This window comes from Ranitomeya variabilis, chromosome 4 (assembly GCF_051348905.1).
Source record: "Ranitomeya variabilis isolate aRanVar5 chromosome 4, aRanVar5.hap1, whole genome shotgun sequence".
NCBI lineage: Eukaryota > Metazoa > Chordata > Amphibia > Anura > Dendrobatidae > Ranitomeya > Ranitomeya variabilis.
In genome coordinates this window covers 727,014,072-727,026,218 of record NC_135235.1, presented here as the reverse complement: position 1 = coordinate 727,026,218, position 12,147 = coordinate 727,014,072, and the positions used below count along the sequence as shown (strand labels likewise).

The following is a 12,147-nucleotide window of genomic DNA, read 5'->3' as shown; positions in this document are numbered from 1 at the left end:
TGATGGAGCTTTTGGCAGTTTGAAGACCAATCAAATGTCACCATGTCCATATTGCTTTAACGATTTACGGTTTTCAAATGTTTAATAGTAAACCACATCCCATTTGAGGAGGCAGATTTCTATTATCGGAGGACAAAATGGAGATCATGTTGTGCGCTCTTGGCTAATCTTGAAGGTGATAAATCGAAAAATTGAAGCCTTTTTCTGCAGCATATGCATTGGCATTTCAAATGCTGCTTCACCTTTTACTGATGGCTCTACAAATTTTAGACACTGCTACCAAGCTGTTATAAAACATGAATTACCAAACAGCCATTGGGATCAGGGCCGTATTTGCCACTAGACACTCGAGGGCACGTGCCTAGGGCGGGGACGCTGCGGGGGGCGGCACCTGAGCAACGTATTTTTTTTTTTTTCACCTCCGAGAAATGGAGAGATGAGCCATGCATACGGGGGGGGGGGGGGGGGGGTGGAGAGATGAGCCATACATACAGGGGGGGGTGGGGGGTGGAGAGATGAGCCACGCATAGGGGGGAATATCAGTCATGCATATGAGAGGTGGGGGGGGGATTATGAGCCATGCATACAGGAGGAGGGGAGAATATGAGCCATGCATATGGGATGGGAGGAAGATGAGCCATGCATACAAGATGGGAGGGGGGCATTATACACTATTGAGCATCATGTGCGGCCATTATACAGTATGGAGCATCATGTGCGGTCATTATACAGTATGGAGCATCATGTGTGGCCATTATACAGTATGGAGCATCATGTGTGGCCATTATACAGTATGGAGCATCATGTGTGGCCATTATACAGTATGGAGCATCATGTGTGGCCATTATACATTATGGAGCATTGTGTGGCCATGTTTTTTTTTTGTTATAATTATTGTATATGAAACAGTGTGATCAGCAGTGCTAAATGGGTGTGGTTGGGACTTGGATATGGGTGTGACTAGTTGTGAAATGGGTGTGGTCAGAGGCGTGGCCTAAAATTTACCTTTATACCTCTTTCCCTTCAAAAGTTGGGAGGTATGGTACCGCATTTGCCAGATCACAGCAAGTGCTGCAAATCCCATAGGGAATGAATGAAGCCAAATGCAGTGTTGCCGTAAGTGATCCGTTACGCGGAAGATGTGAAAAAACTGCCTGATCTGCTGCAAAAGGAGACTTTCACATCAGCGATTCTTGCCAAAGTCACTGCCGATAGTGCCATACTCACCAATGGGGGAGGCAGCGCTAAAAGTGCCTAGGGCAGCAGAAACTCTAAATACGGCCCTGATTGTGATGCCGCTAATGCATAACTCATAGCAAAGAAAAACAAAACCATCGACATGTTAATAAACCCAGTTCAAGCTTCAAAATGAAAGAACGAAGTACTTCAGAATACTGAAGTCAGGAAACGCATTTTTGATGTGGTAAAACTATTAGGGAAGCAAGGCTTGCCATCTCGTGCCCATGGAACCAAAGAGTCACTCTACAACCTTAACAATAGTGAAATTAACCATGGTCATTTTTTGGAAATGATCTTACTGTTATCCCATTATGACGTACCATTAAAAAAATCAACTTGAAAAAAGTATTCAAGAGAGTGAAAAAAGAAAAACGAGGAACAGCCGGGAAAATTGCAGTTTGTCGTGGAAGTTTAGTGACTTTTTATCATACAAGACCGCTAATAAAGTTGTTATGGCAGTGGGTCATTGTGTAAAACAAGCCATAGTCTCTGGAATTGGTGAAAAGAGATTTAGCATCCAAGTTGATTCCACTCAAGATGCAGGGATTGTAGATCAAGCAACAGTTCTCTTAAGGTATGTGAAAAATGAAGAGATTCAGGAACGACTCATTTCTGTTCTTCCAGTAAAAGATGCGTCTGGTCGAGGATTTCATGAACTGTTAATGGCTAACTTCAAAGTACTTGGACTTGACTACCATAAGATCGCTGAAGAATCATTTGATGGTGCAGCAAATATTTGAAGTTCATATGTAGGCTTACGAGCACAGATTGCTAAAGAAGTGCCTGACTATTTACATCTGTTGCTACAGTCACATCCTCAATCTCTGTATCTCCGATTGTTGGGAGGTCCTTGAGGCAAAAAACTGTTTTGGGCTGTTAAATCGCATGGCATCCTTTATTGGAGATTCACACAAGCGAATGAACATTTGGGGAGGACGACTTCAAAAACGCCATGGTCATGAAAAACTTTTAAGATTACAGAAAATTGGAGAAACAAGATGGTGGGCAAAGGAGAAGGAACTTAATTGGCTATTTGGGGAGAAGCAATCTCTTTTTCTGGATGCCATTGAGGTTTTATTTTTAATCTCACAAATGCACAACTGTGATTCAAGAACTGCATCTGAGGCTGCATCCCGGTATGAAAAGCTGTGCAAGTTCAAGACCATTTTAGGCTAGGTTCACATTGCATCCAGGCAGTCCGTTAGACGGATTGTGTTACACCGTGGCATAACACAGTGTAACGCAGTCCGTTAACGCTGCCATTAAACTCTATTTCGGGGGCATCGGTAGTGCACGCCCAAAATGGGCTTGCGCTAGCGATGTGCCGTCATTGTGTGACGGACCCTGAGACGTGGGCTGCAGCGTTTCCGGGTCCGTCACGCCTAGCGCTGATAGAGCATCTGCTAGCTCTATCTGCGCTAGCGCAATCGAATTTCGCCACTTGTGTTAATGCAGCCCGTTTAACGCATGTGTTGAATGGGCTGCATTAACCTAGCCTTAACAGCACACGTGTTTCTTCCTATTTTTGAAGTTATCGGGCCTGTTTCAAAATATTTGCAGAAAAGTAGCCTTGACTTTATGGTAGCATGGGCAATGATTGAAAATGCGATTGACCAGCTTAAGAAGATAACATGTGAACATATTAAAGAAACTGATACACAGTTTGCATTAACAATGAATGATCTAATATCGAGTCGTGATATTATTTCATTCTTGGAGATTGAAGTAGAGATCCAAGTGTAGAGGACTGGCAGAAAGAAAAGAATGGCAGGTGAAAGCTCAGTTGATGAACGGCCGGCTGATCAAACACAACGTTTTCGTGTGGAAGTATACAGGCCAATTTTAGATCAGATTTTGACAAGCCTCACTGAAAGATTTTCAGAAAATAAACAGTTGATAATTGATACTCAATTTTTGCAGCCAAAATTTTTTGAAAATATTCAAAATGACCCCAACCTACTCAAGGAAGGTAAACTAACAAGAATCTCAGAATTATCAAAAGTTAATGAAGAAGCTCTTATTAGTGAGCTCAGAAGTTTAGCAAACCTCTTTCCTAAGTTGATGGTGCACTTGGATGAACCAGAAAAAGCAACTGCAGCTACAGAAGAATATGGAGGAGATGGAGATGAATGGGGTGTACCTACAGACGTCAAAATGAAATGCAAATCATGTAAAAATTGCTTCCTCTGCTGTCACCGATTACTCATGAAGTACAATCTCTACAGCTGCCTATGAAACTCTGACTGTGGCATATGAGCACTTACTGACTCCATCTTTCTCACAAGTTGCATGTGAAAGAGCATTCAGCAAGCTTAAACTCATGAAGACAAGACTGCGGGTTACAATGGGACAAGACCTGCTTGAAGCCTTTATGATCATGTCCGTGGAGCGAGATCTCTTGGAACTAGTTCAATTTCAAGTGCTGGAAATTATTCGTGAAAGTTCACCTCTGATGAGATCTTGGCTAACTGTATGAGAATTCTCGGTGTTTAAAGCACCGCTCTAGCAATTTGTTTTTCTTCAGTGCTGGAGTGGTGCTCTAAATGTAAGTCTCCTGTTCCCTGCTTTATACTAACCCTCTGCCATCATCATCTGTTTTCAGTGTTGCTCCCATTGTGCTCCTTTGTGACCTTCCAGCAGATCCAGTGTTTCATGGAGTGTATCATAGGTCACAACTCAATACATTTCTGAGAGACTCACTCTGGCACCGTTCTGGCTCTTAAGATGGGCCACGGTCCGCGTCACAGTGGGCCACTGCATTGTGCTTGCCCCCAGGCTAAAATTTGCCAGCCAGCCCCTGGGCCCTGACGCACCTAAACAGTGGAAACCCCCACATGTGACACCATTTTGGAAACCAGACCCCTTAGGGAACTTCACAGAAGTTTATAGCGTGGAAATAAAAGAAAAACAATCACATTTTTCCCAAATAAATCTTTTTTTAGCTCCATATTTTGCATTTTCATAAGGCTAACAAGAGAAATTGCTCCATAAAATTTGTTGTGCCATTTCTCCTGAGTACGCCAATACCCCATATGTGGAGGAAAACCACTGTTTAGGTGCACGGCAGGGCTTGGAAGGGAAGGAGCGCCATTTGATTTTTTGAATGCAAAATTTGATGGAATTAGCAGATGCCATGTCCCGTTTCAAGAGCCCCTGATGTGCCTAAACAGTGGAAACCCCCACATGTGACACCATTTTGGAAACTAGACCCCTGCTTAATACGAACAAGATTATATGCCCCCCGAAGGTCAATCTTCGTAAACCAACTAGCCCCCTTAATCCTAGCAAACAAATTGGAAAGCAGAGGTAAAGGGTATTGAAACTTGACCGTGATCTTGTTCAAGAGGCGATAATCAATACAGGGTCTCAAGGAGCCATCCTTCTTAGCAACAAAAAAAAAATCCCGCTCCCAACGGTGAAGAAGATGGCTGAATATGCCCTTTCTCCAAAGACTCCTTAACATAACTCCGCATGGCGGTATGTTCAGGCACAGACAGGTTGAAAAGTCGGCCCTTAGGAAACTTACAGCCTGGAATCAAGTCAATCGCACAATCACAGTCCCTATGCGGTGGAAGGGAACTGGACTTGGGCTCATCGAATAAATCCTGAAAATCAGACAAAAACTCTGGAATTTCAGAAGAGGAAGAAGAGGAGATTGACATCAAAGGAACGTCATTATGAACCCCCTGACATCCCCAACTAGTCACAGACATAGACTTCCAATCCAACACAGGATTATGTACCTGCAACCACGGAAAACCCAGCACGATAGCATCATGCAAATTATGCAACACCAGAAATCGACAATCTTCCTGATGGGCTGGCGCCATGCACATGGTCACCTGTGTCCAAAACTGGGGCTTATTTTTAGCCAAAGGTGTAGCATCAATGCCCCTTAAAGGAATAGGGTTCTGCAAAGGCTGCAAGGGAAAACCACAACGCCTGGCAAACTCAAAGTCCATTAAGTTCAAGGCGGCGCCTGAATCCACAAACGCCATGACAGAAAATGATGACAATGAGCAGATCAAGGACACAGATAACAGAAATTTAGGTTGTACAGTACTGATGGTAAATGAACTAGCGATCCTCTTTGTACGCTTAGGGCAGACTGAAATGACATGAGAAGCATCGCCACAATAAAAACACAACCTATTCTGACGTCTGAATCCTTGTTGTTCTGTTCTAGACAGAATCCTATCACACTGCATTGGCTCAGGCATCTGCTCTGAGGACAACTCCACAGCGCGCACAGTTCTGCGCTCCCGCAAGCGCCGATCAATCTGAATGGCCAGAGACATAGAATCACTCAGACCGAAAGGCGTGGGAAACCCCACCATAACATCTTTAACGGATTCAGAAAGACCCTTTCTGAAAATTGCCGCCAAAGCATCATTATTCCAGTTAGTCAACACAGACCATTTTCTAAATTTCTGACAATACAATTCTGCCGCTTCTTGACCCTGAGACAGGGCCAACAAGTTCTTCTCCGCTTGATCCACAGAATTTGGTTCATCATATAATAATCCTAAAGCCTGAAAAAAGGCGTCTACATTAAGCAAGCCCGGATTCCCAGATTCCAGGGAAAATGCCCAATCCTGAGGATCGCCACTCAGCAGGGAGATGACAATTTTAACCTGCTGAATGGAATCACCAGAGGATCGAGGTCTCAGAGCAAAAAACAGTTTACAGTTGTTTTTAAGACTCAAAAATTTGGACCTGTCCCCAAAAAACAAATCAGGAGTAGGAATCTTAGGCTCTAAAACTGGAGTCTGAACAATATAATCAGAAATACCCTGTACCCTAGCAGCAAGCTGGTCTACACGAGAAGCTAATCCCTGAACATCCATGCTAGCACAAGACTCCTCAGCCACCCAGAGAAAAAGAGGGAAGGAAAGACAAAGCAGGCTACAGAAAAAAAAAATGGCTCAACACCTTTCTTCCCTTCTTCTGAGATGCATTTAACTCATTGTTGGCCAGTTGTACTGTTATGAACCGGTGACCTTGGAGCCGCATGAGACTTTCTCTGGAGTAGGTGGAACCTGTACTGACCGCAAACCCTAAACTGACACCGCAACTAGAAGTAGCCGTGGGGTGTACCTAACACATCCCAGACACAGCCGGAGGACTAAATACCCCTATAGATGGAAATGGGAATTCTATGGTGCCTCAGAGCAGAACCCCAAAGGATAGGCAGCCCCCCACAAATATTGACTGAGCATTAGGCCGGCGTCACACTGGCGAGTTTTACGGACGTAAGAGCGCAGAAACTACGTCCGTAAAACTCGCATTACATACGGCACAATGCTTCTCAATGGGGCTGCTCCTATTAGCCGTATATTACGCATCCGTAATATACGGCTTTCTACGGCCGTACAAAATCGCAGCATGCTGCGTTTGTCAGCGTATTGCGCAAAAAAAAAAAATAGCTAATGAAAGTCTATGGGGGCGAGAAAAATACGGATTCCACACGGACCTGCAGTGTGACTTGCGAGAAATACGCAGCGCTGTTAGTGAAAAGTCGGTAATTCAATTGCCGGCTTTTCATTTCTCCTGCACAAACCCGACAGGATATGAGACATGGTTTACATACAGTAAACCATCTCATATCCCCCTATTTTTTGCATATTCCACACTACTAATGTTAGTAGTGTGTATGTGCAAAATTTCAGCGCTGTAGCTGCTGAAATAAAGGGTTAAATGGCGGAAAAAATTGGCGTGGGCTCCCGCGCAATTTTCTCCGCCAGAATGGTAAAGCCAGTGACTGAGGGCAGATATTAATAGAAAGGAGAGGGTCCATGGTTATTGGCCCCCCCGTGGCTAAAAACATCTGCCCCCAGCCACCCCAGAAAAGGCACATCTGGAAGATGCGCCTATTCTGGCACTTGGCCACTCTCTTCCCACTCCCTGTAGCGGTGGGATATGGGGTAATGAAGGGTTAATGCCACCTTGCTATTGTAAGGTGACATTAAGCCAGATTAATAATGGAGAGGCGTCAATTATGACACCTATCCATTATTAATCCAATTGTATGAAAGGGTTAAAAAACACACACACACATGATTTAAAAGTAGTTTAATGCAATAAACACAGCGGTTGTTGTAATAATTTATTGTTCTCTCAATCCATCAGCAACACCCTCGCTTGGAAAAATAATAAACGCACAAGATACATACCTTCTGGTGAACCGTCTCGTCCCACGAAGTAATCCATCTGAAGGGGTTAACTAATATTACAGGCAGGAGCCCTGCTAAATGCAGCGGTGCTCCGTGCCTGTAATCCCCGGCGAATGAATGAAATGTAGGTCATTGACCTACATTTCCTTCAGTCGCGGTGATGCGCCCCCTGGTGGATGTCCTCATATGACCTGGAGCGTGGGAAAAAGTTCCCAGGCTGCAGTTCATGAGAACATCCACCAGAGGGCGCATCACCGCAACTCAATGTAAGTATAGATCACTGCTTTCCTTTCAGCACCCGGGGATTACAGGCACGAGCGAGTGGTTTATCGCAGCTCTGCCTGTAATATTAGTTAACCCCTTCAGATGGATTACTTCGTGGGACGAGACGGTTCACCAGAAGGTATGTATCTTGTGCGTTTATTATTTTTCCAAGCGAGGGTGTTGCTGATGGATTGAGAGAGCAATAAATTATTACAACAACCGCTGTGTTTATTGCATTAAACTACTTTTAAATCATGTGTGTGTGTGTTTTTTAACCCTTTCCAACAATTGGATTAATAATGGATAGGTGTCATAATTGACGCATCTCCATTATTAACCTGGCTTAATGTCACCTTACAATAGCAAGGTGGCATTAACCCTTCATTACCCCATAGCCCACCGCTACAGGGAGTGGGAAGAGAGTGGCCAAGTGCCAGAATAGGCGCATCTTCCAGATGTGCCTTTTCTGGGGTGGCTGGGGGCAGATGTTTTTAGCCACGGGGGGGCCAATAACCATGGACCCTCTCCTGGCTATTAATATCTGCCCTCAGTCATTGGCTTTACCATTCTGGCGGAGAAAATTGCGCAGGAGCCCACGCCAATTTTTTCCGCCATTTAACCCTTTATTTCAGCAGCTACAGCGCTGAAATTTTGCACATACACACTACTAACATTAGTAATGTGGAATATGCAAAAAAAATGGGGATATGAGATAGTTTACTGTATGTAAACCATGTCTCATATCCTGTCGGGTTTGTGCAGGAGAAATGAAAAGCCGGCAATTGAATTACCAGCTGTTCACAGATATCGCGCTGAATGAAATCTAAATACAGAATATATATATATGTGTCTCAATGACATATATATATATACTGTATATATGTTTTCCCTAACATTTGAGCACATAAATCCATTAGATGTCGGTTTTGCAAGCCTGCGCGAAAATCTCGCAGTACGGATGCCATACGGATTACATACAGAGGATGCCATGCGCAAAATACGCTGACACACCCTGACTACGGATCACTATTTTGGGAACATTTCTCCGTATTACGGCCGTAGTACGGACGTAAAAAACGGACCGTATTGTCTTACGCCGAGTGTGACGCCGGCCTTAGAGGAAAGACACACGCAGGCAGAAATCAGGATTGAGCAAAAGAGGCCACGCTAGCTAAATAGGAAAGGATAGGACAGAATACTAAGGCTACTTTCACACTAGCGTCGGGAACAACCCGTCGCTGTGCGTCGGGTCGACGTTCCCGACGCTAGCATGGTCTCCGCCGCACAACGGGGGCAGCGGATGCATTTTTCCCACGCATCTGCTGCCCCATTGTGAGGTGCGGGGAAGTGCGGGGAGGTGGGGGCGGAGTTCCGGCCGCACATGCGCGGTCGGAAAAAGCGGACCGTCGGGAGCAAAAAACGTTACATGTAACGTTTTTTTCTCCCGACGGTCCGCTACCACACGCCCAAGCGTCGCAAAACGGACGCAACGTTTGGCAATGCGTCGCAAATGCGTCGCTAATGTTAGTCTATGACGAAAAAACGTATCCAGCAAGAACTTTTGCTGGATGCGTATTTTCGGCAAAACGACGCATTTGCGACGTATTGCAGTTAACGCTAGTGTGAAAGTAGCCTTCGTGGTCAGTATTAAAACCCTAAAAATATCCACAGCAGATAATAAAAAAATTCCGCCATCTAACTAAAGACATGGAATGTATATCTGCATCTCCTGAGAATCCAACTTGACTGAAAAAATCCAAACACAGTCTAAGCTGGACAAGAAAAAACAATGAATAGCACTGAATTGTAAAGCACACAGCATGTGTGCTGCAGAAACAAAAAACAGACACTTATCTTTGCTGATTTGGCAGCAGGGCAGGAGGAACCAGACAGAGATGCAAAACCTCCAAGAACAATGGGCAACTGGCAAGGCCTAATGAATCCTGCACACCCAAATACCCCAGTCAGAGCCGCAATCAGCAGGGACACCTGCCCAGGATTGCAACCCAGGGACAACTGTATTACCACCAACAACCACCGGAGGGAGCCCAAGAGCAGAATTCACAACAGGACTTGCTTTTTATGTGGATTGAGTGATCTGATCTGAAACTTAGCACTGCAGAGTATCAGATCAGCGATCTGACAGGCAGTGAAGGAGGCGTCTCAGGTCCTGCAAGCCACCTCCCTGCAGGACCTGGAAGAAACCCTCGGCCTTCTTGGTGCTGGGGTCTCCATGGAGACCCTCAGGACAATGCGATTGCATCGCATTGTTCTGAGGGATGCACACAGGGAGCCCCCTCCCTGTGCGATGCTTCTCTATGCCGCTGTCACTACTGACAGAGGCATCAAAGGGGTTAAACGCCCATGATCGGTATAGCACCGATCGTGGTCATTGCTGCCGTGTGTCAGCTGTCACATACAGCTGACACCCACACGCGATCGCCGCGGCCCTCACCGTGAGGCTGCGGTATTCGCGGCACTGCACTAATACTGCCCCGGGCACAATAGCACCTCCTACTAGTATGGAGCATGTCGCGAAGGGATTGGATTTGGGAATGTTTCTTTTGCAAAAAAAAAAAGGCTAAGAGGAGACGTAATAACAGTCTACAAATATTTGAATGGATGTCACAGTGTAGAGAGATCATCCTTATTCTCATTTGCATATGGAAACACGAGGACCAATGGAATATAACTGAAACTATGATTCTAAGTATAAAACATATACCGTATATACTCGAGTCATACCCAGGGGTCGGCAGGGGAGTGGGAGCAGCAGCTGTCTAATACTCACCTGCTCCTGGCGCAGACCCTGGTTACCCGGCATTGGCAGCTTCTTCCTATAGTGAGCGGTCACATGGTACCGTTCATTACAGTAATGAATATGGACTCCCATAGGGGTGGAGCCGCATATTCATTACTGTAATGAGTGGTACCATGTGACCGCTCACTACAGGAAGAAGCTGCCGGCGCCGGAGAACCAGGGACTGCACCGCGCCAGGAGCAGGTGAGTATAAAGCAGTGCATGATATTCACCTGCTCCCCGTTCCACTGCTGCGTTCCGTCCTCTGCAGTAATGCTCAGGTCAGAGGGCGCAGTGACATGATTAGTGTCTGCGCGCCACCCTCTGCCTGAACAATCACTGCAGAGGACGGGGAACGAAGCGGCGGCGGTGAAGCGACGAGAGATGAGTATGTGATTTATTTTTTTAACGCAGCAACAGCATATGGGGCAAATGTCTACATGGAGCATCTTATGGGGCCATAAGCAACTTTTGTGGAGCATTACATGGGGCAAATGACTGTATGGAGCATCTTATGGGGCCATAAGCAACGTTTGTGGAGCATTACATGGGGCAAATGACTGTATGGAGCATCTTATGGGGCCATAAGCAACGTTTGTGAAGCATTATATGGGGCAAATATCTTCATGAAGCATCTTATGGGGCCATAATCTGCATTTGTGCAGCATTATATGGGGAAAATGTCTGTATGGAGCATCTTATGGGGCCATAATCCTCACTTATGCAGCATTATATGGGGCATATTTTAATATGGAGCATCTTATGGGGCCCATCATGAATTGTATGGAGCATTATATGGGGATCCTGATTCAATATAGATATTCAAAAAAACTTAACCTACTGATATCTCAATTAATTTTACTTTTATTGGTATCTATTTTTATTTTTGACATTTACCGGTACCTGCTGCATTTTCCACCCTAGGCTTATACTCAAGTCATTAAGTTTTCCCAGTTTTTTGTGGCAAAATTAGGGGTCTCGGCTAATACTCGGGTCGGCTTATACTCGAGTATATACTAGTGGATAAAACAAGACTGAGCACAAGACCTTCACAGCCGTCTACACATCATAAGGGAGATCTCATGACATCTGCTCTCCATCTACCTGATGATCCTGAGGAACACTGGGATCTTCTTGTTTACAGTCCTGTGGAAGAAGAAGATGGGGACATCTCTCTGGTGTTGTCCTCTTAATGGATAGTTCTGGAGGAAACACATACAGGGACTGAACTAATAATTTACATAAAGAAAATTATAGGTCGTGTGTATTTAGTCCTGTCTATTACCTGGTGATGTGAGGGGCTGGGGAATCTTCATCATGACGTCCTTGTACATATCTTTGTGTCCTTCTAAATATTCCCACTCCTCCATGGCGAAATAGACGGCGACTTCCTGATACCTTATAGGAACCTGACACATACAATGATATCATCATCCCCCGATCCCTTCATAGCGTTACTGTATAATGTCCTAGCATTCCCAGCAGTGTCACCTCTCCAGTCAGCAGCTCAATCATTTTGTAGGTGAGTTCCAGGATCTTCTGGTCATTGATGTTCTCATGTATCAGGGGGTGAGGTGGAGGCCCTGTGATAGGGCTCAGGGGTCTTCCCCATCCCTCAGACACAGGGTCCTGACAGCGCTCACTAGAGGTCTTCTTCACTACTGTGTAATC

General features: G+C 45.1%; 1 protein-coding gene across 2 annotated transcripts in view; it reads right to left on the bottom strand.

Moving 5' to 3' along the window:
• LOC143766681 (uncharacterized) overlaps positions 1 to 12,147 on the bottom strand; it is a 60,999-nt gene that overhangs the window by 46,573 nt on the left and 2,279 nt on the right. For both annotated transcript variants that reach the window (XM_077254535.1, XM_077254534.1), the window contains exons 3-5: positions 11,968 to 12,147; positions 11,762 to 11,885; positions 11,581 to 11,678 (exon numbers count right to left, since the gene is read on the bottom strand). In XM_077254535.1, coding sequence (XP_077110650.1) covers positions 11,581 to 11,678; positions 11,762 to 11,885; positions 11,968 to 12,147 — 402 coding nt within the window. The remainder of the gene's footprint in view (positions 1 to 11,580; positions 11,679 to 11,761; positions 11,886 to 11,967) is intronic.